The 22,621-nt window shown below is 37.2% G+C and overlaps 1 protein-coding gene across 2 annotated transcripts in view; it reads left to right on the plus strand.

Annotated features, from left to right (window-relative positions):
• The window catches only part of LOC111869692 (kinesin heavy chain), a 71,919-nt gene that overhangs the window by 44,178 nt on the left and 5,120 nt on the right, over window positions 1-22,621 (plus strand). Inside the window, exons 11-15 of one of the 2 annotated variants that reach the window (XM_023861388.2) lie at window positions 3,620-3,769; window positions 12,915-13,083; window positions 14,407-14,581; window positions 17,301-17,402; window positions 21,015-21,147. In XM_023861388.2, coding sequence (XP_023717156.1) covers window positions 3,620-3,769; window positions 12,915-13,083; window positions 14,407-14,581; window positions 17,301-17,402; window positions 21,015-21,147 — 729 coding nt within the window. The remainder of the gene's footprint in view (window positions 1-3,619; window positions 3,770-12,914; window positions 13,084-14,406; window positions 14,582-17,300; window positions 17,403-21,014; window positions 21,148-22,621) is intronic. The other variant, XM_023861389.2, reaches the window with a different exon arrangement.

Genomic DNA, 22,621 nt, shown 5'->3' on the forward strand with positions numbered 1-22,621 from the left:
TATATATATATAAAGAATAATGAGAAGCAAGTGAGCTAAAAACGTTTATTAAAGAAGTGAGGTACAGTGATGCTAATTTTTTCAAAAACAGCATCAGCTCGATTTTCGAAGCCAGAAAAGACATCTATCTGTACAGTAAGGCAGAAGATATTTCCACACAGCCCTCATTGTATTAGTTGTAACTTTTTACCACAACTCGTAAATATAGTCAGTAGTTTGCATAATGTTAAAATTCTTCCAAATTTCAGTCAGTGATATTGCACCTTCCCCTATTGTAGTATCCAGTGTTTGTGCTAAGTTCTTCAAAGCTAATAGGCCTTTAGAGTTGAAATTATGCCCTGGTCCATTGGCTGTAGCAAAGATATAATGTTCAGAGGTAAAAATATGACGTATTTTCACACCATTCAGCACAGTAGGATGGCCAGGGCATTGTCAAGAACTAAGAGGGCTTTAAGTGTAAGATTATTTTTCATGCAATAGTTTTTGACTCCTGGGCAGAAATAACTCTTAAACCAATCTTCAAACCTGTGACATTTTATTTGCTCACCAAATTACAGACTTTGATATTTTGTTGCAACCTCTTAAAGCCCTCAGATTTGGTGAATGGTAAATAAGCATAGGTTTCAATTTGAAATTGCCCTCAGTGCTTCCTCCAAACATCAGAGTTAATAAGTGTTAGGAGATGTTGCAGTTCATCATTTTTGGCTAGACAGCATTTGCTTCCAATAAAGCACAGTTTCATCCATGTTAAAAATATGGCAGTCATCATAATTATATTCCTCAGTTAATGCATAAAATGTGGTGGCTGCATCTTTATTGACACTCACTGTTTTCTTTGTTAATTTGACATTATGAATTCCAGTTTGAGCTTTAAACTTTTGAAACCACCCTCTGCTGGCAGAAAATACTGTGTCATCGCCTTTGAATTTGTTTCCTTTGAGTGATAAAAACAGGCTAAATGCTTTTGCAGTTATGTTGTTGGTACCAATTGGAATCCACTTTTGATTGCAATCTTCGAGCCAAGTTATTAAAAGATGCTCCATTTCAAACAGAAATATAACTTCTGTCCTTAGTGCACTGTGTACTAGAAGGTGTTGATGCAGGTTTACTTTGTTCTGTATTTTCATTAGGTTTGGACAGAATCAGTTGGACTGTAGTCTCATTGAGGCCTAGCACCCTGCTGGTGCTTGCATTGCATTGACCAATATCAGACTCATGTTATATTTTAGCGTCCTGTTGCACTGATTTAAGTCCATGACTTATTTAATCCGTCTTGCAGTGCATACATTCATTCATCTCCCTCCTTCCCTCGCACTACATGCTTCGGCACAATAATGCCATCTTCAGGTGCTTACTTGTCCACGTCAAACCAGTTCATTGCATGCCATGTTCACACATTAAAATAACCAAAATACGTATCTATCCTGAACAATTTTAATACTTTTAACGTTTGACAATGTATATGATAGATACGTATTTTGGTTATTTTAATGTGTGAACATGGCATGCAATGAACTGGTTTGACGTGGACAAGTAAGCACCTGAAGATGGCATTATTGTGCCGAAGCATGTAGTGCGAGGGAAGGAGGGAGATGAATGAATGTATGCACTGCAAGACGGATTAAATAAGTCATGGACTAATATCAGACTCTTTAATAATGTCAAATTTTGTGTCCAAAGTATTAACATATTTCTTCTTAGTGGATTTCACTGACATATCACTAATCCTCTTGGGCATTGTGAACTTTTACAAAATACTAATTATTATTTGGGCACACGGTAGCATAGCTGGTTGAGGCACTATGCTACAAGCCAGAAGGTCGCGGGTTCAAGTCCCAATAAGGTGGATATTTTCAATTGACTAATCCTTCCAGCCGCACTATGGCTCTGGGGTTGACTCAGTCCCTAACAGAAATGGGTACCAGGAATCTTTTTGAGGGGCAAAGGGTTGCCAGCACATAAGGCTGACAACTTTACTGTCATCTGTGAGGCGACTGTCTAGAGAAAATGTGGGAGCCTTGGTGTGTCTCAACCTTATGGGCCTTCATAACCCGTTAGAGCAAGGGTATCCAAACTATGGCCCACGGGCCACATGCGGCCCGTTATGTGATTTTATCCAGCCCACAAAAGAATTGTGCAGAAATGTGCCAGTTTAACTAATTTTCCAGCGAGTACTCGTAAATGTGATTCCGAGCTTATTGACCTGACATATTATACTGCAGTTCGATGGCTTAGCTGTGGAAAGGTTATTTCGTGCTTCTTTCAGCTCAAGGATGAAATTGATATATTTCTTACTGAGAAAAACCATCACGAACCACTTTTATCAGATACCAAGTGGCTTTGGAAATTAGCAGTTTTGCTGATCTGGTAAACCATATGAACCATTTGAATTTAAAGTTGCAGGGTGAAAATAACTTAGTCTGTGATTTATTTGCACTTATCAAGGCATTCAAAGCAAAGTTGATACTTCTGGAAAGCCAAGTTAAAAATTGTAACTTTGTTCACATGCTATACTGTGCAGAGTTGCATAAAAAGGGTGAAGCAGAATTTCCTTCCTCGTTTGCAGATTTAGTCATTTCAGATATGAAAGAACAATTTCAGAAACGATTTGCTGTTTTGGATTCCAGTGCTCAGGAAATTAGATTGTTTAAAAATCCATTTGACTGTGATGCTGCAGATGTCAAATTCAAATGGAAATTATTGAACTTCAGGAAAATTATATTAAAGACAAATACAAGGAAGGAAATTTGATCGAATATTATAAATTCGTGAACTCTGAGCAATTTCCAAATTAAAATAAATTTGCTTGTAAATTTATCTCCATTTTTGGGACGACGTATCTGTGTGAACAAACTTTTTCCCACATGAAGTACATCGAGTCAAAATACAGGGCAAATTTATCCGATGAGCATTTAAAGTCGCTACTAGTGATTAGCGTTTCAAAAATTTGAACCTCAATTTAATCAGATTTTAAGAATGCAAAAGGAGTTCCATCATTCACATTAATTGTTTTAATATAATTTGTGATGGAAAATATGAGCATTTGCTACTACTGTCTGTTGTCATTAATATATGATAATTTATTCTCACATACTTTGTATTTAGTTTATGAAATTCTGTGCTTTCAATAAAACTCATATACCTAGAGTTATGAATTTCTCATTTTATCCGGCCCGTTGAAAGTGCTGAATTACCTAATGTGGCCCGCGGTTCGAAAAGTTTGGAGACTCCTGCGTTACAGAGATAGCTCTACCTTTTTTTTTTTTAAATATTAGTGTGAAATATGGTAATGGGAAGACCTTGCTCTCATGCATGTGCCTTAGATGGTTGAAGGCTTAAGTGAAACTGAACTTATGGCATCATAATGGCATGACAGAAGCATAATCTGGCAGCACTGTGCATGGGCAACAGTTTTCAGGTGACTTGTTTTTGCAGTGTTAAAAAAAATTTGTTTCATAATCAATTGCACTATTCAAAATTTTAGAGGGTACATGTAGAGGAATGGTATAAATGTTTGTGACTGCATTAACCGAAACTCACATTGATCGGAAATGCATGTATTGAGGTTTGTTTGTACTATATATGTGATGTGATACCAAGAATGTGATAATGGTATTAGTTTCAGGTTTCTACTGACAGCAGTGGTGGTAAACTTGAGGAGGAGTTCACAGTAGCAAGGCTATACATTTCAAAGATGAAATCAGAAGTGAAGAACTTGGTGCAGAGGTGTCAGGGTCTTGAAACTTTCCAGTCTGATTGCAATAAGAAAGTATGTACCATTACATTTAAAATTAATAGAGAACTGTTAATAGGATTTTATGAGAATGTGCAAGTCTTGCAAGGTCTGATAGTACAAGTTTTTTGAAACTTGATAATGTATGTCTCATGTAGTCATACAAGGATCCTACTAACATGTATTTGGATCCAAAGATTCCACACCATGTACAAAACACCCAAGATTTATGCCATGTCTTGAGCTATTTAGCCTAGTGCACATTCTTACAGCCTGTTTACTTAATATCTTGGTGCCAGAGAGTTGACGTCATTTTAAATGATATGAGGGTGGAGGAGATGGGGCTATAAATTGAAAGAGAATTCCATCCTGGCCTGAAATGACTGTAAACCCCAGCAGTCACAGTAAAATTCTGTAGGCAAATCCTGTAATTTATTTATTTATTCACTTCACATCCATGGATGACATAGGACAAGTCAAAACACTCTATACTCCAATACAATGATACAATAAGACAATACAATGATACCATAATAGAATAATAAGAAGAACAATATAATTTTATACTAATATAATAATTAAATGATGAGCACTATATTTATCAGTCACAACACATCAAATTTGAGAATAGATTAACAACATGTTTCGGCTATTTAGCCTATTTAACCTATGTGGCAGGGGAAACCGAAGTACTCGGAGGAAACCTGCCCCAGCGCCAGTTTGTTATCACAAATCCCACTTGTTCAAATCACAGTGGTGGGAAGCCAGCGACTAATCACTTAAGCTCTGGCGCGGCCTATAAATTGATGTTGGAGAGTATGGTCATCTGTCGCTATCCGGGTAGTTCCAGCCGACACCTCCTGCTATCCTGTTCTCTGCAAGAGTAAAAAAACAAAACAGAGCAGAAGGTATTCCCACATATATGTTATTGTAAAGATGTAAGTCATTTATTCATTAAGTATATGATAACTAGTAATTATGATTTGATTTATCCCCAACCACGAAAAAGTCTTCTACCCTATAAAAACAATGATCCAGCAAGAATGTTTTCAGAGTCTTTTTGAATTTGTGTAGTACTGGTATCTCTTTAATATATTGTGGTAACTGATTAAACATCCGACATCCTATATTACTAAAGTTGTTTTTGCATAAACTCGTATTACATGGTACTGTATATAGGTTATCCTTTCTCCTTGTATTGTATGAGTGTATTTCGGAATTGATTGAGTAAGCACTTAAATTTGCCTTTATGTAAACCAACACTTCATATATATATAGGCATGGTAAGGGTAATATATGTAACAGTTTAAAATATTGTTTGCAACTAACAGTTTTCGGGATTTGTATCATGATTCTAATAGCTCTTTTTTGTAGCTTAAAGATCACTTTTGCTTCTCCTGAATTACCCCAGAATATCAATCCGTATATTAACATAGATTGAAAATACGCATAATATAAAGTACGAACAGTCTCTGGCCCAGCTACTCTACTGATTATTCTTAGGGCAAAACATATTTTACAAAGTTTATTTGCTAGCTGTTGAGTATGTGTACGCCACTTTAGATTTTTATCCATCCAAACTCCTAGGAACTTTGTATAATCTATATAACTAATGACTGTATCATTAAGCTTTATTAGAGGGTATTCAGTTTGTATTTTTTGGGGTTGATGAAATGATATTGCTACTGTTTTTTCTTTATTAATAATTAACTTGTTCCTTTCAAACCAGTCTGTGAGTGTATTTATTGTTTTATTTATTTTTCTTTGAGCATCACTAGCATTTTTTGCTGCTAAAAATATGCTAGTATCATCAGCAAAAAGCGTTGGTCTTCCTTCTTTAATGCTGGTTTCTAAATCATTGATATAGATCAAAAACAAAACTGGTCCAAGCACAGAACCCTGTGGAACTCCATATTTTATGTGTCTTTTTTGCGATAGACAACTAGTTAAATCATTAGTTTCTATACATCTATATGCTATCTCAACTCTTTGTTCTCTATTTTCTAGATATGATTGAAACCATTTCAATGCAACCCCTCTTATTCCCATTCTTGACATTTTCCTCAGTAATATATCATGATCAACCAAGTCAAAAGCCTTTGATAAATCCAGAAATATCCCTATACTTATTTCTCTTTCATCCAATGATTTGTAAACCTTTTCTATGAAATCTGCAATTGCAGTATTTGTTGATCTCCCTTTCCAGAAACCATGCTGTTTAGTGCTAATTATGCCATATTTATTCAGAAATTATAGTAGTCTTTTCTTTATGATTTTTTCTATTATTTTTGAGAAGTCAGAGAGTAATGACACTGGTCTATAGTTTCCTACTTCTGTTTCAGGTCCTCTCTTATATAAGGGTTTAACTTTTGCCATTTTTAGTTGTTCAGGAAATTGTCCTGTCGAGAATGACAGATTAATAATGTATGTTAAGGCAGGAGTTATTTTAGGATAACATTTTTTTATAACATAATCAGGGATATCATCTATTCCTACTGATTTTTTATTTCCCATTCCTTTAATTACTTCTATCACTTCCTCGTTTGTAGTGGGGGTTAGGAACATGCTATTGCTATTATATTTTACTATATTAATATCTATTTCATTGGTTTTTACTATTAGATTTTTGCTTATCATCTCTTTGGCTACATTAGTATAGTATTCATTGAAAAGATTGGCTGTAGTTTTTGGATCCTGTATGTGTACTCCATTTACGTTTATTTCAATATTCTTAGCTGTTTTCCTTTGATTACCTAATTCAGCCTTGACTATGTCCCACATGGCTCTTGATTTATTCTCGGATGATCTTATTTGTATGTTGTTTGTCAGCTTTTTTGCTTCACTAATAACTTTGTTGTATATTTTTTTATAATTTCTATAATATTTTCTAAGACCTTCTGATATGTTTTTTCTTTCATTAGGCTATTAAGAAACCTGAGTTTTTTCCAGATATCCTTATTCCTGCCGTTACCCATTTATTTTCCTGTTTCATTACTTTTACCCTCTTTTTAGGCATTGCTATATCGTAGTAATGCCTCAAAGTGCCTAAAAATTCATTGTATGCATTATTTACCGAGTTTTGCTTAAGAACCAGTTCCCAGTTTTCTTTTCCTAGTAAATAGTTTAAGTATTGTATATTTTCTTCTTTATAAGATCTAGTTATTCTAACTTCCTCCTTTAGTCTATTTAGTCCTTTTTTATTTTTACACTGTGTCTGTATTTGCAATATCTGTGCAGAACATGTGGATGTGATTTATGTTACCATAGTAACTCATGCATAAAAGCGTAGTGAGGAGTGTTGTTAAGAAGATTGTTTGTAATGACAGAATTATTGCTCTGAAGTTAAAGGCGGACCTGGTATATATACTGATTATGCAGGTGTACATGCCAACATCAGAGTATGAAGATGATGAAGTGGAAAAAGTGTATGACACAAGTGAAGAAATTCTTCAGGAAGATAGAAGAGGTGTACAAACAGCATCATATTAGGAGACTGGAATAGCATTATTGGAGATGAATCATATCAGAATATTGTTGGATCACATGGACTAGGAAGATGGAATCACAGGGGTCAAATGCTTATTGACTTTTGTGAAAGAAATGGACTGATTGTTACCAACACTTGGTTCAAGAAGCCAAAGAGAAGACTTTAGACAAGGAAGGCACCTGGGGATTGGAGGCAGCATCAGCTGGACTACATCCTTGTGAAATATCGATTAAGAAACAGTGTGAAGGATGTGAAGACGCTGCCTGGGGCAGATATTGACTCTGACCACAACTTACTGGTATAACCGCCGTCACGTTCGCCCACACATTTGGCGTCACTTTTAACTCTGTATAAGTGCTCGGTGAGACTTTTAGCCCCACAAGTTGGTCGGCACTTATACCTGTCCTCTTAGTGCCCTTACGTTGGTCTCCACTTTCATCCGCCACTTCCTTGTTGCTGTCTGGTTCAGAGTAGGGTGTGGGATTACTCTGAATTTGAATTTGTATGGGCGCTGGTGGACTTGGGTGAAATCCACAAATTTGGAACGGGGAAAACAAAGGGGGGATATGGATAGGCGGGTGTTTGGGGTTCCGACTGCTCAGACGGTAGGACGAGATTCTGTCTCAGGGTGACTTCTGGGCCTTGCTCACACAAGGAGAGAGAGAACACTTAAAACACACACTTCACCAACGCTGTTGCTCTTTATTATGGATGTGAACTAGAATTACACATTACAAGGCTGTAGCACTTTGAATTTGTGTACCAGACTCGGCCAACACCGATTTAACGTCTGGGTGGTCACTCCTGTTACTCCCTTTTGATGACTGACTCCTGGTATTCCCTTTTTGCGACTGACTCCTGTTACTCCCTTTAGACGACTGACTCCAGTTATTCCCTTTAGAAGACTCACTCCTGATACTTCCTTTTGACGACTGACTCCAGTTATTCACTTTTTGCGACTAACTTCCCTGGAGAGGCAGAAGTCCTGACGGTTCCAGGAATGCCTGGTTTCCTCTCCTCTGAAATTTTGCTGATTGGCTGAACCTAAAATTTGGGTGTTTCTTTCATTGACATTCTGCCAGTCCCAACAAGATCCATGTTAATTTGGGCCTAAGTACCACACGGTCCTTCTGACAGCTCTCAAATAAATGAAGGTACGTTAACGATCGCTCGGTGCGCCCATCCAAAAATTATTGTGACTCGTATCTGTCAAGTCTCAAATTTTCAAAGACTCGCACTGTCGAAGTTAAGCATTGAAATTCCCAGAAATCACAGCAGGATACTTCCTGCTCCATTCTGGGTTTTCAAGTGACCTGCAGCTTGCTTGTCCCTCAGAAAGACCAGATGTCATCCTTGGCATCTGCTGGTGCTTGGGTCAATTCTGTATCATCTTGTGTTAACAGTAATACAGTTCATTTACATGTAGTACATTGTAATTAAGAAAGTAAATCAACAACATTGCTGAGGTTCCTGCATGGTGCAGTTACACTGGTTGCCAAGTTTCAAACCATGTTGAAGAAAATTATAAGATTCCAAAAGCACAGACCTAGATGGGATTTGGAGAAGTTATATGCTCAAAGACAAAGCGTGCAGGAGACCCTAGAAGAGAAACTCAGTGCAATTGAAAGTGAAAGCGGAAATGCTGAAGTGCAGTGGAACAATATAAAAGAATGCATATTAGATACTATTAGTGAATTGGTTGGTAAAGTTGGGAAGATAGCAAGAAAACCATGGATTACACAGGAGATGATGAGTAGAATGGAGGAGCGAAGGAAATGGAAGAATGTAAACAATGAAGAAGGCAGGAGGAAATACAGGGGACTGAGGAATGTATTGAAAAGAGCCACGCACAGGGCCAAAAAGGAATATTATATTTAAGCATCCTGTTGCATATTTTGAGAAGATATGTAATGAGATTATAGAATTTCAAAGGATAGGATGTTATGATTTGATGTACATGAAGACAAAAGAACTAGGATGGTAAGAGAACCATGAGATTCAAATATTGGCATCAAAGACTCCCAGGGGAATAGAATAGTAGATCAGAGGCAAGTGCTGAAAATTTGGGAAAATTATATTACGGAACTATATGATCGACCTAATCGGCCAGAAACCTTGGAAGTGGAACCCGAAGAAGAAGTAGATACAGACGAGAAGGGACCATATATTTTACAAAGTGAGGTGGAAAAAGCTATCAAGGAAATGAGGAAGGGAAAGGCTACAGGAGATGATGATGTACCTGGAGATGTGCTCAAGTTACTGGGAGAAGGTGGTTTGAAAACACTGACAAAACTAATGAACACCATATATGAAAGTGGAGAGTGGCCCAAGGACTTTACAGAAGTTACAATGATTGCCTTAAAGAAAAAGACAAAAGCTACAAAATGCAGCGACCATCGCACAATAAGTCTTATTGCACATACAGCAAAGATAATAGCAAAGATACTTAAAAGAAGAATTGAAAGGAAAATAGAGGATGTACTTGGAGAAGATCAGTTTGGATTTAGAAGAGGAAAAGGAACCAGGGATGCAATTGGGATGATGAGAATTATAGCGGAACGAACTTTGGAGATAGATGAAGAACTGTGTGTTTGCTTCATAGACTGGCAGAAGGCATTTGACCGGGTAAACTGGACCAAATTAATGCAGATCCTGAAAGAAACAGGTATCGATTGGCATGAAAGAAGATTGATTAGCAAATTGTACATGGATCAGAAAGTTAGAGTACGACTGGACAGGGGGGAGACAGGAAGTGTGCAGATTGGAAGAGGAGTTCGACAAGGATGCTGTTTATCACCAATTCTGTTCAACTTGTACAGCGAATGCCTTACCAAGGAAGCTCTGGATGGGCTCGGTGACTTCAAAGTAGGAGGGCAAATTATTCAAACTGTGAAATATGCAGATGACCTTGTGTTAATGGCTAAGGAAGAAACTGTGCTACAGGGCATGATTGATAGACTAATTGAAATTGGAAGGTGCTATGGCATGGAAATGAATGTGGAGAGAACGAAACTAATGAAAATTTCGAGACAACCAACCCCAGTCACAATAAAGATAGACCAAAAACAACTGCAGAATGTGAAATGTTTTAAATATTTGGGTAGCTCGTTAACAGATGATGGAAGGTGTACTTGTGAAATTAAATCCAGGATTGCCATGGCAAAAGCTGCATTTAGCAAGAAGAAGAATCTTTTGGCAGCAAATTGGACTTAAATTTGAGAAAGAAACTAGTGAAATGCTATATTTGGAGCATAGCTCTGTATGGGGCTGAAACTTGGACGCTCAGGGCAGTAGATCAGAAACACCTGGAAAGCTTCGAAATGTGGTGTTGGAGAAGGATGGAAAAGATCAGTTGGACTGATTATGTGAGAAATGAAGAAGTGTTATTTAGAGTCTGTGAGCAGAGGAATATCCTACACGAAATAAGAAAATGGAAGGCTAATTGGATTGGCCATATCTTATGCAGTAACTGCCTTCTAAAAGAAGTTATTGAAGGAAAGATAGAGAGGTGGATAGAAGTGACCAGAAGACGAAGAAGATGTAAGAAGATGCTGGATGACCTTGGGGACAGAAGAGGATATTCTCATTTGAAGGAGAAAGTGCATTAAGTGCCAGGAACTGTTTTGGAAGAGACTGTGGGCCTGTCGTCTGACGGATTACTGATGGATGAATGAATGAATGAAGTAACTCTGATTGGTTTTAGACTTAGAGTTTGTCTTCTGGATGTAATGCCATGCAGTCGGTTGAAAGTCAACTGACATGTCAGAGGAACATGTCACTTCAAGGTCAAATACTAAGCCAAGCAAGAAACTAGTGTGAAGAAGGTAGCCAGCAGAGCTTTCAGCAAACTACACATTGTTATATCCCAGCAGATGGAGCTCATCATTAGCACCACTGTCAGAACCTCAACACCTGCATGTCATTAATTGTCTTACAAATTTATTTGATATTTTTCCTTAAGTAATTATATTTGTAGTTGTATTAATTTGATATTATATTTATTGGTATAGGAACCATTGCAGTCTTGAGTGTTGTGTTTCAAATGGCATTTGTTGTTTCAGGCTTGTGTGTTTATTTGTGTAGAGAAGTTTTTTAACTATTTATAAAGGGCCTATTTTATTATAATTATATGGTATACAGAAATTCTTATATGAAGATGAACAGTTTAGTGATGTAATTTTGCTTAACCTCAGTTTAGTGAACACCTTTGTTTGGTGTAAGAATAGCCAGTCTCCGAAACATACTTTAAATAGAGATCTCACTGTATATGTAAGCGTTCTGCCACTTGTTGGTCTGACAGAACAATTGATTTCTTTCCCTTGCTGGTGGCTGTCAGGAATTAACCATATAATTCTTAAGTTTTGAGGCAGCTTTTGATCAAGTTTATTAAAGTAGGCATTCTCAATGAAATGTTCTTTCTTGGAAAGAATAAACACTAACAGACTAGGCCTAGGGTGACATTTGTTGTAAAGCAAGAATAAATACATTAGTGACGGCATCATGAAACAGACCCACTTGACTTGCATATGTATTATGGTACTATGAAATCTCCCTAATCCACTTTTTTACATTAAGTGCATACAAATATAAAGTGACCAGGATGTAGCAACTACGAGTAGGCTACAGGTTGGATGACCAAGGAATCAGGAGGTTTGATTCCTAGCAGGGGTAAGAAATAGTCCCTTCTCCACAACATCCACACCAGCTCTGAGGTCCACCCAACCTCATATTCAGTGGGTACTGAGGACTTTTTCCCCAGTTGAGGCATGAAACTGACCACTCAACTCTAGTACAGAGATTAAGAATGGTTCATCTGTACCTCCACTCCCACATACATCTTCATGGTGAAGTGCTTTGTTTAGCCACTGGGATAACTGTATATTTATGTACATGTGTAGTAAGCATCAGTCACAGTTGTGGCATACATTGCTGTGGTTTTATTCATTCACAGATCTTATCTCTGTGATAGAAATGACAGTTGTACTAAATGGCTTGGCAACAGTTTAGAAAACTTTGTCTAAAAATTCTGGTTTTGAGGTTCTCACAGTAGTGACTGAAGAGTTGTTTCTTCTGGGATATAGCATGGCATAGTCCAGTAAAAGCCATCAGACATTTTGGAAGATCATATCATAAGCACAGCAGTTGCTGCTTGCCTCGCAGTGGTTTCTTGCTTGACTTTCACTGGATTACACAGAATTATATCCCAGGAGATAAATCTCATCTTGGTGAAATAATTTGGTGAGATATTTAACTTCCCATGTCAAAATTAGTAATTATGGAAAATGGAATACAGTGCAGTGCATACACTTATGAACTAGTTCAGGAACTAACCATGCAAAGGATTACTTGTTAGGTACATGATGAATATGTGGGACAATGCCATAGTACATGCATTCCTGCCATATTGAGCATTGTGGGCAGTGCTGAGAGGCTGAGATCCATTTTAATAGTATCCTCCCATATCAGGGCTTGCATTCAAGACTAACTCTTCTGCATGAAGCTTCTGTGTAGACCTTTATTGGGGATTGTTTTTAATGACTACTCCATATTTAATTCTTACAAATTCTGTCTTCACACTACCTTATTTTCCCAAGCAGCTGGAACATGTGTTGTAACACATCTCATTTATCTATCTGGTATCATTACATAAGCTCTTGTCAGACATTGCTGTAAGAAAAATTTCATGTTGTTCAGATCACTGAATATGAGAAGGATTTGGCCGACTGTCGGTTGCTGATCTCACAGCACGAGGCCCGTATGAAGACGCTCCAGGAGTCTATGCGTGAGGCTGAAAACAAGAAGCGTACACTGGAAGAAGATGTGGATGCACTCAGGGAGGAGTGTGCCAAACTGAAGGCTGCTGGTAAGTTACATTATGATGTATGCTAGTGACAATTCTTTCGTTATAAGTATTAAACCATTTACTTATTACTCATAATGTTACTATGGAGCAGATTGTAAATTTGCAAGAAATAAAATTAAAAAGAAGTTAGTGATGATAACTTGAACTGTGTTTAATATGAATTGGTTGGTTAACATTTATTTTTTGAAAGGAAATTCATTGTTCCAGTCAGTTGTTCACATATTAACATTAGTGTGTACACAGAACTGTTTTGTAGATTCTAAAAATTTCTGATAATGGTGTATAACACTCAGAATTACTGGGTTTTTGGACTTTGACCATTGTCCAGTATCCTGAAAACTAGAGAAAACAACGCTTTGGAAACTATCTGTTTCCATCTTCAGGTGAGTTATTGAGGTCAGCTTTTTCTAAGGACCCAACAGTGTAGGTGTCTCCACCCTTGCCTGAGGCTGGAAACAGATCCAGTTTCCGAAACGTTGTGGTTTCTAGTTTTAGAATGCCGGATGATGGACAAAGTGTGAAAACCTAGTAATTCTGAGAACTCTTTTGTGTTCATAATACAGTGAAACTCCTATTTGTAACATTTGTCAGAGGGACAAAGCCAAAAATGACTGTGTAACTTCATAGATCAGTAATAAGGCACTAAACTTTGTTTATTTAACAAAATAAAAATAATTAGTGTAGTGTCAGAAATTACATAAATATATACAAAAAAAACAAGAGTTCACTTATTACAAGATATTAGATATTACAAATATATCCAGGCATATGAGAGTTTTTTTTTTTTTTTAATTTATTAGCAGACTGATGAAAATTTGGAAAACTCTCAATAATTGAGATGCGGTCAAGAGTTCTGTATTTTAGAGCAATTTTTGTAATCACAATTTATAATGCCAGCCACTTTTTCACAGTGCTTCAAAGTGTACTACTAAACTGTTTCGATGTCAGATGCTGATACTGCATACTGAGGTAGATAAGGATGCGGTATGGGCAGGAAGAGAGAGGTAGACTCTGTTGACAAGTTGATTCATGTTGTTGCTGCCAGGCATTACAGTTCTGGTGGATTTGGTATTTCACATGCTCCAGTGCAAAATGAATGCAGTGATCTTAAAATTGTTGAAGTTTGGGACAGAAAAATCAGTGCTTGAATCAATATTAAGACTTTTTTTTGTGATTCTGTCTTGAAAATTTGAGACATGCACATGCAATAACCTGTATAACTCAGGCCCATTATGCATAATTTTTCTGTTGAAAATAATTTGCTTTATGCAAAATAATGTTCATATTTGGTGTCAGGAACTCATAAACGGTATTTGTGTTCAGAGCAAGTTCATGCAGTATCCAGTAAGGAAAAGGCAGAAGAAAAAGAGCAGGCAAACAAGATGCGGGTAGCCCTGGAGGTGCAAATGGATCAACTTCGTGATGCCCACCAGAAACAAGTGGCAGCTCTCAGAGACGAAATTATGGAGAAGCAAGCATCAATCAGTGAGCTGAAAGAGTAAGTCACTAAAATTTATATATGTCAGTCCTTTTGTAATTGACTAAGCTATTTACCCAGAATTTAGTTAAATCAGAGGCACCAAGGAATGTGCATCACCTTTCCTCAGTTTTGCAATTTGTAAGAATAAATCTCTCTTTCTGACTAATGAAATGAAAACTAGTCATCTGCATTTTATGAATTATTTTTATTCAGGGAAGATGTTGAACAGAAATATTATATTACCAAAACCATTTCACATATTTTTAAGAAAATTTATTAGGCGGTCTCCATTAAATATGAACAAATTTTGTTATAAAATAAAGCCTTAATTAAACTACATCAAACACTTCTCATATAGCCAAGTATACAATGTAAAATGTAGGTCTCATTAAGATCAGTAACTTCTATTTAAATTTTTTGTTTATGTTTTTACCGTTAATTAGACAAAACAAAAGAAAATCCTTTATGCTGTATGCAGCATAGCAAGGTTGCTGTTAATTGGCTCTGTCAGCGATAGTATGTCCCTGTGCAGTGCAGATGAATCTCGTGACTAAAATACGTGCACTCCAGACTGGAGTACACTGTTCTGCTCTTGTATGAAATTTTCTCAGTGATTTAGGTTTGTATGTCCTTCTGTGTAAAGTGTAGCAAAGTGTTTCTGTCTGAGCTTAGTTGAAACTGGAAGTATAGTGAAATATGTTTAAGCCCATTTTTGCCATAATGTTGTACAACCTCCTCCCTACCCTGAGCATTTCAGCCATTTTGCTGTGAATTAACCCTTATACATACGTAATTCTTATTCTCGTAATTCTTATTTTTAAAAAGTTAACAAAAATGACCAGCATATGGCAGCAGTTGCTTGGTAAAGGTACTGAAATGATCATTGTGACATCTGATCAACATTTCACTGCAGAAACATGAAGAGAAATATGTCAGTCATATATTGACATGTGGCCACAGAGGAAAATGCAGTACGTTATAAATGTGCAGAAAGAGGTAATGTTTTGAGTACATTAAGTTGCAATACCAGGCTGAAAGAAATCTTATTAGAGCACATTATGAACTGATACAACTAAGTAACTTCATGTAGCCGAGTCCTTGAGAAGCCACCAGTCGCTTAACTATTCAAGAATTTCCCAGAATTTCAAGGAACCTGAAGGTTCATTACCACATACACAGGTGCCTGCCACTGGTTCCTCTTCTGAGCCAGATGAATCAGTCCAAAGCACCAGATACTGTTTCTCTGAGATCTGTCTTAATATTATCCTTTGACCTATGTCTGTGTTGTCCAAATGATATATTTCTTCTGGCTTTCCCACCAAACCCTGTATGCATTCCTAATCGTTCCCATTCATGCTATATGCCCTTCCCATCCCACCATGGACTGTTGTATATGATACACCTCTGCAGGACATTAACAGGACGTTCAGTTGTGGCACTTGAAACAGGAAAGACGGGAAATTGTTGGTCTGCATTAGGACTGTTGAAGCAACAACATGCCTCTTTTAGGTGTTTGTTTGAAGCTTTAGATATCTAAAGGAGTTTGGAAGTTCGGGAATTTTAGAGCACTTTTCAATAAAATCAAAAGATTTTGAGATGGATGTGCAAAGACTGTTAGTGCTGTTTTCTTGTGTATTTGTTAAGTGCCCTGGCCTGGCTTTTTTCACAGTAAGTGTGGTATTTGCTTTCCTTCTACTTTCCGTATGCTTGCTAAGTATGCTCGTTTTATTTGCTTCTTGTAGGTTTTCAAAAAATAAAAATTATTTAATATGTATTCACATCAGTAGAAATTCATAGATGTTTACAGTTGCCATTTTAATTTTGTATAAAAATTTTTAATATTGACACAGTGCAAAAGCTCTGGTATTTCATTAATATTTGCTGTTTAGTCTGAAACTTTGTTAGGTTAATTACAGAATCATGTTCCGAAAATGTAAAGTGGGTATCTTGTGGTAAGTGGAATGGTGATTGTGTTCTCATTATTTTAGTTCTGTATATTTGTTAATTTACAGTGAACATCTGATTTAAGTTTTCTTATTGGTACTGAGAATAGTAAATAATGATGTATTCATTTATGATTATAAATTTCACTTATATGCAAGGTTTCATGTTGCAAACTAAATCTGAAATCCCTGTTATAACGGTGACAATATAATTTGAATTAAGGTTATATATAGTTTATCAAATAAATATAATGTAATTTATTTTGTTTACCTTCCATTGACATCGTATAAAATTTGTTGCATACCTCATTATATTTGATTCAGAAAATTTAAGTGGAGTACAGAAAACTTCTTGCCCCTGCCAGAATTTCTTCCCCAGGACTAAAGTGGCTGGGGCATGAAGCTGACCACATAGCTCCATTTAGTGCCAAGTTTAAGAATGGTGGCGTTATACCACTACTCCCCCATATATTTTCATGGCATTGTGCTTAATTAATTAGGCACAGAGATAACTCTTTTTTGCCTTTCCTTTCATTATACCTAAAAGTGGCACTGTTTATTACGTAAGGCAGTTTTACTGAAGGTATCTTCTTACATATTATGCCTGATATGTTTTCTCAACCAGTTGTAACCACCTTTTAAATATTTCCTTTCCCAGTAACAATAAGAAAAAAAAACATAATTTGGAGAAGTTTTGCTGGGTCCACGAATAAGAATTGGGCCAAGAAGATGTAGAAATAATAGGTGTAAAATTATTATTTTCAAGTAATTTGGTGACTTTTTTGTGTTGATAGTTTGAACCAGAAGTACACGTTGGCCCATCAGCAGATGCAGCAGGATTATGAGAGGCTCAAACAAGAGGAGAATGACAAGAGTAATAAGCTGCAGGAACTGATGTGAGTTGGTTCAGTTGACATTTGGTATATGCTGCTGCAGTTGAATGTACACATGACTTTGGTATGCCAGTGTTGTAGTTGAACTGAGATATAAGTCGTGGGCACAAGATTGTTTCAGATAGAGCATTAAGACACCTTGGATTGCTTCACAGGTTGAGTGACATTCAGAGATTTGATCTATGGGGTGGAAGTGCTGAGAAGGATAGATATAAGTAGAGGTTTCAGGTGATGACTTAATTCTGCCTTTCATTCAAAGACAAAGTCGTAAGTGTCATTGGATTAGTCACTTCATTATACAGGGGCTATTTGGAAAGTAACTCTGGTGTGCTGTTAAAAACAAACAATGGAAAAAATTGTCACGTGTGTGAGTGACTATAGATTGGGTTTGCATTGGTAATTAGATTTACTGAACACTTACAGATTATTACTACAAGTAACTATATTGCTGTTGCTAATTCACGCACACTACATTTCACATCAGCACATACTGTGTCTTCTCAGTCTGCTGTGTCTTCATCAGTGGTTGCCTGGGGCTGGATCCAACAATGTCCTCTGCTTCAATGCTCATGTTCTTACTGGCTGGTGACTGTCACACAACTAACTCGGCATTGCTATGCAATGACTTCCCACTCGTCTGTCAGGGACGACCATCTACGGCAGCCTCCAGTGAATCTGTCTCCCAGCTGCTAACTGCAGACTTAAGACTCTTAACTTCTCTAGACTGTGCAGCTTATAATATCTCAGCATCGACCACACAGAAAACACTGCTATTTTGTTGCTGTTTATGGGCTTTTGTCTAATTGTTTTTTTCCCAGTCATTGCCTGGCAACAGGTTTACATGCCACATTATGTACAAAAAATACATATATACTTGAGCTACTTCTCAGAGTAGCCACCACCTGAACTGAGGAACTTGTATTGGGGATTAAGTTTTTGTATACCTGTGTCAAAGAAGTCTGTCACCTGTTAGCTCATCCACATTTGGCATCTTTCATCAGCTTATTATTATTGAAGCGCTGTGATTCCAAACAGTTCTTCAGCTAGGTAAACAGGTGGCAGTTGTTCGGAATGAGAGGAGGGCTGCAAGGAGGGTGGTCAAACAACTCCCAGTTGAAACGCTCTAGCAGTGCTTCAGTGCAAGCAGCTCTATGTGGACGGGCATTGTCATGGAGGAGCACTACACCAGATGTCAACATTCCACGCCTTTTGTTCTGAATGGCTGGCCCTTTGCAGTTTCTGCAGTTTTTCACAGTACACTTCTGATGTTACTCTGATCCCTTGTTGCATGAATTCCACAATCAGCGCTCCTTTCCTGTCCCAGAAAACAGTTGCCATCAGCTTTCAGGCAGGCAGCATTTGTTTAAACTTTGTTGGTTCATTTGGTGAATGTGTGTGCATCCAGTGCTTTGCTGCTCTTTGGTTTCAGCATTCACAAATGAAACCCAGGTTTCATCACCTGTTACTCGTATGATGTGATTGAGCAATTAAGAGCCATCTTTGTGATATCACTCTAAAAAAAGAGTTAAAATCAAAGATGAAACTATTCTCTGCATTTTATGCTCACCTGTGATCAATTTTGGAACCCAGGTAGTGATAATCTTGTAGAGAACAGTGCGTGAAATTTGTGGAAATTCACACTGAAGTTCTGAAATTGTGAAGTGCCATCCTTCCCGTGTTTTTTGGTCAGCACCTTGAACAAGATCATCACTCGCTACATATGGCCAACCACTTTGTCCATCGTAGACATTTGTTCGCCCATCTTTGGACATTCTGCAGCTCTTGACTCATACATTTTCATCATAAAACACTGTGCATAATTCATGATGGATTTCCACAACACTCATGTTTTTCATGTGAAGAAAGCGAGTAACAATTTGATTCCACAGCTGGCAGGCTTATTAATCGCAGGGAACATCATAACTCACTCTGTAGATACAGGAACAAACACTGGGTGACCAGTTATATGTTGGTTTACAAGGCAGTGAGTCATGTGACTACCTTGCATGCACGAGATCTCCCCTGCTCCTACATAGTTGCCTAGAATAAAAGGAGGTTACTTTCTGAATAACCCTCATATTCTGTACAGTGTTCACACAGGTGTTCCCATTGATAGTACACCAAGAAATAGAGATACAAAGCCTTTTGTTTTAATTTTCTCATGTAACTGAATAATTGCCTCACTGTTAATTGTTTGAATCCTTTCTGCTGCTGTCTGCTAAGTTCTTACATCACCTGTTGAATAACTGATTTTTTACTGCTTTCTTACTGAATGCCTCACTTAAGTTCAAACTTCTGACTTCCTTCTTTCAGACTAAATTCTTACTACCTTTCTGGCAACTAATTGCAAAATTAAATAAATGCCTTATCCTTCTGACTGACTGCTAAGTGTTACCAAACATCTTACTAACTTTTATTTTTTTTTATTTTGCTCACTTTCATGAAGTTCTTGTTATAAATGTTACTCATTCTTTCACAGTTGTAGTGTAGTTTTAATTTGGAGTTCTGTAGATATATATTTTAGCCTAGAAGAGTTTTATACTCACATATTTTTGACAACTCTGATCTAAAGCAGTTGGTAGTGTAAAGATATAAAAATTGTACCTCTGTCTAAAAGGTGCCAGGATAGTGCAGTCAGTATAGCAACTGGATACAGGCTGGACAACCGAGGAGTTGGAGTTTGAGTCCCGGTAGGGTAAAGAATTTTCTCTTCTCTGTGTAGTTCAGATCAGCTCTGGGGCCCACCCAGCTTTCTATGGAATGAGTACTGCGGGCTCTTCACAGGAGGTGTCAAAAGTGCTGTCCCTCTACGCATAAACATTCCTTGCACCGGCAGAAGAGGTTTTGATTTACCTTCTGAAGATTATCTGTAGGAATATTAGAAATTTCCCTGTGAATGTGTTCTTTCAGTCCTCCTCCTGTTTGAGGGTTACTGGTGGAAACTTTGTCTTTCACACAACCCAGGAAGAAAAAATCATGATCACTTCTCCTCAGTTGCACTTGACGATTATGTTTTGTTTTCTTGTCTATTAAGAGTCCTGTTGTTCTAAGTTTATTCACCAAATTATGAATTGTTTGTCTGCTGGGAACTCTCTCATCATGAAATTTATGTCAATATTTTCACTGACACTTTCCAGCAGAACCATATTTCAGATAAATGTCATTGAGAAGCACACATTACTCTAAATTATTGTGAACATTGTTGTGCTGAACTGCTGACCAACTGTTAACTGGGAACAAATGGCTCATGGCACTGATAACTACTGCCTACTGCTGAGAAATCATAAACTCCCATGCATGAACTGCACTTCCTGCCATGTAACATAATACTGTGTAGAGGTCTGCAAGTTAATTATTTTCCTCCATTCCAAGCATTATCAGCCGTCAAGTATGCTGAGTCATCGACAAAATTTGCATGTGCTTAGCGGCTGGCGATTTCCCAATATCGATGAAGCGTGGAGCCGTGAACATGTCAATAGCTTTAAAACTTTCCCTGTAAAATGCATATGTAAACTGGAAGAAGTGATTTAAAGAAGTTCATACTTAATTTAATTTTAGTTTTGTTTGCATGAAATTTGTAATGTATGAGTAATACTGACTTTCTTATTCCTGCAGTCTGACAAATGAGAGGCGGGAACAGGCTCGTAAGGACCTTAAGGGGTTGGAAGATACTGTTGCTAAGGAACTTCAGACACTCCACAATCTCAGGAAACTGTTTGTCCAGGACCTCCAAGCTAGGATTAAGAAGGTCAGTATAAATAAAACTATTATATTCTTTGTATTCTGGGATGCTATGATACATGTATATAAGTATAGTGTAGCTAACTACAGAATGGATAAATCCCCGAACAGTACGCAGCTGGAAAGTTGGTGCACTTACATTTGCTTTGTTTTGTTATGTCCATTATGTACCAGTGTCTTTGTTTATTTAGTAGAACTATCTTGAGACTGTACTGTTCAGATTCTTTATACAAGGAAACTGAGATGTTAATTAGGATTTGGTGTGGTCGTGGGAGCATAAAATAAATGTACGAGTGTTACTGCCATCATACTTCTGGGTTGGGTTATTATGGTGAATTATATGTTATGGACTGAAGTTGGTTATGTTAATTGAAATTAAAAATGTGACTAATACATTGCTGCCTAGATGGAAAGTAATTTTGTGAATGAAAAGTTAGAAATGACATTGCTCTCTTAGAGAATCGTAGTATGTCCATGGTTTATGCTAACCGTCTTACAGTGTATACACTTTTTCACCTTATTCTTCACTTCCACACTACATGTTTCAGCACTAATATGCCATCCTCAGGTGTCTTTATGCACGTTAAACTATTGTACTGAATGCCATGATGTCTTCATTCTAAAATGACTAAAATCTGTATTCGTCATATATGTTGATGAATTCTAAATAATAAAACTTTTCAGGATTCATCCTATGTTGCACTCAAACACGCGAATTACGCCAATCCTCTTTTATGTGAACATTCTTCCTACATACATTTGTGAATTGTGTTCTGTGTTGTGTTTTGCTCCTGTTACTACATGCGTTGTACTGCTGGATATTTTAGTCATTTTAGAATGAAGACATCATGGCATGCAGTACAATAGTTTAACGTGCATAAAGACACCTGAGGATGGCACATTAGTGCTGAAACATGTAGTGTGGAAGTGAAGAATAAGGTGAAAAAGTGTATACACTGTAAGACAGTTAGCATAAACCATGGACATGAATCAGTGTAACAGGATGCTAAAATATAACATGAATCGTAATATGGTGATAGTCATAAGGGGTGGCTTCATTTTCTTCTTTCTTTTATAATTAATATAATAAAGTGTCTGTTTTATAAAGAAAGTGTATATCCTTCATTCTGTAAGTCCTTGACCTTAAAGTGTTCCAGCTATAGTGTTAGTCAGAAAAGACATGTCATTTTAAATTGCATATTGTCTGTGATGTTGTCATATGATAAGTGACTACAAACAGAGTTTTGATTGGTAATTGGATTTAATGGATTCTTAAAAACTACAAATAATTATAGTGCTATCACTAATTCACAGACTCTGCAATGCACTACAGCACACACTAAGTTTTCTCAGTTTGCTGTGTCTTCACCAGTTATTGCCTGGTGGCAGCTCCTAACATCGTAGATTTCTCAGCTTCCATGTTCCACAGCTCTGGTCCTTGCTGACTGGCACCCATCTCACAACAAACTAGGTGTTGCCTG

The sequence above is a fragment of the Cryptotermes secundus genome, unplaced genomic scaffold (assembly GCF_002891405.2).
Source record: "Cryptotermes secundus unplaced genomic scaffold, Csec_1.0 scaffold1344, whole genome shotgun sequence".
In the NCBI taxonomy this organism is placed as follows: Eukaryota; Metazoa; Arthropoda; class Insecta; order Blattodea; family Kalotermitidae; genus Cryptotermes; species Cryptotermes secundus.